This window comes from Takifugu rubripes, chromosome 1 (assembly GCF_901000725.2).
Source record: "Takifugu rubripes chromosome 1, fTakRub1.2, whole genome shotgun sequence".
Lineage (NCBI taxonomy): Eukaryota > Metazoa > Chordata > Actinopteri > Tetraodontiformes > Tetraodontidae > Takifugu > Takifugu rubripes.
The window spans coordinates 17,026,687-17,031,234 of NC_042285.1; the positions used below are offsets into that span (position 1 = coordinate 17,026,687).

The 4,548-nt window shown below is 42.8% G+C and overlaps 1 protein-coding gene across 1 annotated transcript; it reads right to left on the minus strand.

Moving 5' to 3' along the window:
- Positions 1 to 3: 3 nt before the first annotated feature.
- lamp1b (lysosomal associated membrane protein 1b) lies at positions 4 to 4,220 on the minus strand. The gene is made up of 6 exons (XM_003961786.3): positions 3,866 to 4,220; positions 2,828 to 3,012; positions 1,858 to 1,986; positions 1,682 to 1,748; positions 1,348 to 1,515; positions 4 to 1,257 (listed from the first exon to the last, which is right to left on the minus strand). Exons 1-6 carry the CDS (start codon positions 3,924 to 3,926, stop codon positions 1,118 to 1,120), a joined length of 750 nt encoding a protein of 249 aa, XP_003961835.1. The 5' UTR covers positions 3,927 to 4,220; the 3' UTR covers positions 4 to 1,117.
- Between the last annotated feature and the right edge of the window lie 328 nt (positions 4,221 to 4,548).

Here is a 4,548-nt window from a genome sequence, read left to right on the forward strand (position 1 = left end):
CACTCGGCTTCACTCATCCAGTTTTATTGACCTCTCCTTTAGAAAACAGTTCAAACAACTCTAAAAGCTCATTAAATCAGGACCCTTAGATGAGGGAGGGCAGAAAACACAAACACTCTATGGTAGTAACAGGAAACGAAGGCTGTGCGGGACGGGACAGCACAGCGTCAGCGAGTGGCTCCATCTCATCTCTGTCGTGGGAAGGCACTCGTGAAGACTGACCACAGCCTTTTGGCCACATTACTTCAGGGCAGGACTGTTTCTCAGGGCACACAGGGCAATTTGACTAAGAAATAACCAGGAAATACAACCATCAAGGAACAACAGTCACTTTTTCCAGCACTCTTCGTATTTTTAGACTGTTTCAGTACTGTAGTACCATTTAGTGACTATTCCTAAATGACAGAATGGACCCCATTGGACCAGGAGATGTTAGCATGATTCAGATGTTAGCATATGTTCTGTGTTCAAAGGTCACTAAATCTGCTTGTTTGCAAGTCTAAAGCAAAAAAATGAACATGCACTTTTAATGGATCTGCACAGAATCTGATGTTGTATTCCTTTAAGAAACAGGCACTGCCAGAGTCGCCTTATATTAACCGCACACTCTACCACACACGGCGAAAATCAGAGGATAGACACATCATGCTTCCCTTAGTGAAAAAAATATATATCCCAAAATCAGGGATGAACACCAAGCTGCAGTAAAACCATTCAGACTTTAACAGTCTGAACTAACAACCTGAAACAGTCCCTTTTTGATGTTAATCTTAATAAACATTCCCAAAAACCAATCTCCTGAAAGCCCCCAATCCCTCAAAACTCCTATCAGAGATATCATAAATAGTATAATACAATACAGACCTCCTAATATCATCCCTTGTTGTACATGTAGTGATACTTGTTCAGTTCAGTCATCTCCAAACCATTTCCCTTTTTTTTTTTGAACAGAATGTATCAGAGTAACATCCACTAAGGGTCAGTGTTACTGATGAGGGCAGAGAACAGAACACAGAGGATGAGGACAGGGAGTGTTAAGTCTCATCAAACAGTGGTTAATCTCAAGGGTGGGACAGTGCACGCTGGCCCTGGGGGAACCTAAAGGTGACGAGGGACCTCAAATGGACTGGTAGCCGGCGTGGCTCCTCTTCCTGCCGATGAGGTACGCCGAGAGCACGATGAGGACGAGAGCCGCCAACGCCGCTCCCACGATGATGGGGATCAGCATGTCATCTTTATCCAGCTGGCATTCTTCAGCTGGGAGACACACAAAAAAACAACCCAAATTTCAAACTACTGTTAACCGATTTATATGATCATTTTCTTCTTCATCCAACCAGAATTTACCGGCAGCAAACTGCTTTCCAGTGACACCGAAGGGCTGCACCTGCACCTGGAAGGTGTTAATGGCGAAATCCGGGGTCACGCCGAGAGTCTGCCTCTCACGGCACATGTAAGAGAACCCCAGGGTGCCTCGCAGGTAGTCCAGACTGTGGTTCTGGGCCACGAAGGTCTCTGGAACAGAGGAGAACACAGAGAGGTGAAGTCATTGCTGATTTACAATTATTCAAGCAGTGTTATTTTGAGTGTGTCTGCCATCAAGTGCACATTTAGCTACTGCTGTCAGGGACTCATGAGCCTTCCACGACAAATATCTCCATAGTAACCAGAGTTTGCATACCTTTCATGTCAGACAAAGCTGCTGACAGAGACACTTCGCTTAGATGGTACTTATTGGATGTAGTGTTCTGAGGAGAAAACAAGTTTACCGTTGGCGCCATCTAGCGGTTGTTTTGAGAAGCACAGGAGGGAAAACAGCGAGTTTATGTAAGTCAGGAGAGAGAGGAGAGAAGTTACCAGGGCGAAAACAAAGGTGAGGTTGGTCTTCTCTGCATCTGTGGTGAGCGTCAAAAGGGCGCTGCTTGTGTCACATGATCCCGAGCTCTTTGTCCGGTTAGGTTGAATGTTAATGACCTCCTGCAGAGTCTGAGAGCAAACAAAGGAGTCTTTTCAATTTCAAGAGAGAATAAAATGAGAATATTGATGCCTGAGGGGAAAGCAAATCATTGCCTGCCATCACCTCAGGATGTATCCAAGCAAATCTGTACCGTAACAGACACAAATAAAATTAAAAATAAATCATCCAAACTGCATTTTCTGCATAGTGCTGCCACACAATCCAAGAATTAAAAGTGGGATGTTCGGTATCAAGTTAGAAAGAGAAACAATGATGTTATTTTGAGATAAGATGTTCCCACGCGATATTAAGAAAGTATTAATTTACTTTTACTTATGCATGGGTGAGCCCCAGTGGGCCGCTACAAGCCTGATTCCAAAGTATGTCAACACCAGCCATGATACTCAGGCCACACAAACTTGTGGAGTGGTGCCGGTCACCAGAAGATGGTGGTGCAACAACACAACAGATCATCATGTGCCTCACATCCTGTTCAAACACTTCAGGCTGCTCCCGACACCAAAATGCATCGGTGAGTGTTCATACTATCAAGTATCAAGCATTTCTAATTTTATTTAGGAGTGAAATGATGCAGCTACAAATTTAAAAATGTTTACAAATTGAGTTTTGGTATCTAGTTGCTGGGAAATATTAACTCTTAAACATCTCTTTCTTCATTTTATTGGTCACAGAGTGAGCAGTCCTGAAGAAAATTAAAATTAAGTTTGCTTATTCTTCTTATTGTCGTTCATGAGTCGCACATTTCAGCTACATTATGAAAATGACAGAGCGTTTTTGTTGATCCAGTTGAATTTGGATTATGTACAGATTTGCTTCCATATCAGAGGAGCTCCTTCAGCATTTAGGTACCTTGTTCTGGGAGGTTGAGTTGAAGGTGATGTTGAGCTGGAGGCCCATGGATGCCAGAAAACACACCGTTCCATTACTGCTGGTCACCTGGTAGTCTCCTTGGTCTGGCCTGCCGGGCTCCTTGTGCGGCACAGCGGTGGTCACAGGCGGGGTCACGGTGGCAAAGGTCTGATGCAGGACAGTGGCTGCAAGAGGCAAAAGGTATTTAAGGAAATATAAATCTAGAGGAGCTGGGATTTACTGAGGTATTTCCAAGGAATGCTAATTTCTATTTCCAACCACACAAAAAAGGAGCAGAAATAAGGGTTGTAATTATTTATTTTGGGAATGATTCTCATGCTTAGTTAGTCTGTGCAGTGACTTATATAGTTTATTCAGGTATCATTGTTAGTAGGTTTCTTTACACAAATTCCTCTTTAGGAGTTTATCAGCACCAAAACTAAGTTTATTGGTCTCTAATGTCTTTTTTTCTCAGTTTGAGAACGTTTTCCAATGTTCCAGGCACAGATCTTATCCTTTTGGACAGCACTAATATGTGTTATTTAGCTTTATTTTGTCTTTCATGCCAAATATATGTAAAAGGTTAGTCCGTGAAGGCAACACGGACAACTAGTACTCACAAAACTAATTTACTGATTTCATTCCAACTGCATTATTGTGCTTCTAAACCACTAAATAACCCATTAAATGGGGTAAGATGATCATATATTTTTACTGATTATTTTTAGATATTTTCGTCGTGGAATATGAATTTAAATGTTGGTCTGGTTAGACTGGTTAAACCGTAAACTGCAGTGCTTTAATAAAGCATGCGCCCTTTATCAGATGCATTCTACTTCATCGTTTTAACACGTTATTTGGGCCACATAATCGCAGCTTTGTTGGAAAAATACCACAATAGTTGACGCGCTCCCGTCAAATCAAAGGTTGAGAGGAGCGTCATGAACAACACAAGCTAACTCGGCTAAGCCTGGTGTACCAGACGCACTCGTTAGTTATGTTCGTGACCTTCGAGGTTAATTACGTTATCATACTCACCCAAAATCAGATGTACCGTGACTGCCAGGAACACCGGCTGGACGCCGCCGATCTGTGTCATGTTTGCCTGGTTTCTCCTTTAACTGCCTCAGAGCAAAATGACAAAAACAAACTGGCAGCAGCTCGTTAGCTTCCTGAGCTAGGTGATGCCGCACTAGCTAGCCCCGGAGGCTAAAGTCACAACTGCAGCCTGAAAAGGGGGGTTCGCCTCAAGACAGCAGAAGTCCCGCAGCTGCTTTGGACCTTTTATACTCGTATTTACCAGTTTGATGTTAATTCTACTCGCCTTTCACGCACAGTGGCCGCAGCAGGGTGGAGTGACGTCAGGGTCATGTGACTGAAGAAATACCCAGAAAGTCACGTGGTTAATAGCCGCGCGCTGTTTACCTGATGGATCAGACGTCAAGACAAATAAAACCAAAACCGCTGAGTCAGGTTCTGCCCCCTTTACGTTGTTTTACCCGCTGTTCAACCAGGTTGGACGATAAAAAATACTTGGATGAATTAGTGATGACTTATTCATACTTACATATAGCTTTTGAAAGTTTCTTAAATACCAAAACAACACTGCCACATTACACCACAATCTTTATTCGAATCTGTCCCTCTGAACCTCACCATAGCGTGCTTAGCCTTAAAAAAAAAAATGAAACAACTTTTGTTACTTTTTTACTCTTACTTTT

Coding starts and splice junctions, on each gene's coding strand:
- lamp1b (XM_003961786.3), bottom strand. CDS start 3,926: ATGACACAGATCGGCGGCGTCCAGCCGGTGTTCCTGGCAGTCACGGTA. Junction 1,749..1,857: donor TCACCTTTGTTTTCGCCCTG/GTAACTTCTCTC, acceptor TTTTCTCCTCAG/AACACTACATCCAATAAGTA. Junction 1,258..1,347: donor TGGAAAGCAGTTTGCTGCCG/GTAAATTCTGGT, acceptor TGTGTCTCCCAG/CTGAAGAATGCCAGCTGGAT.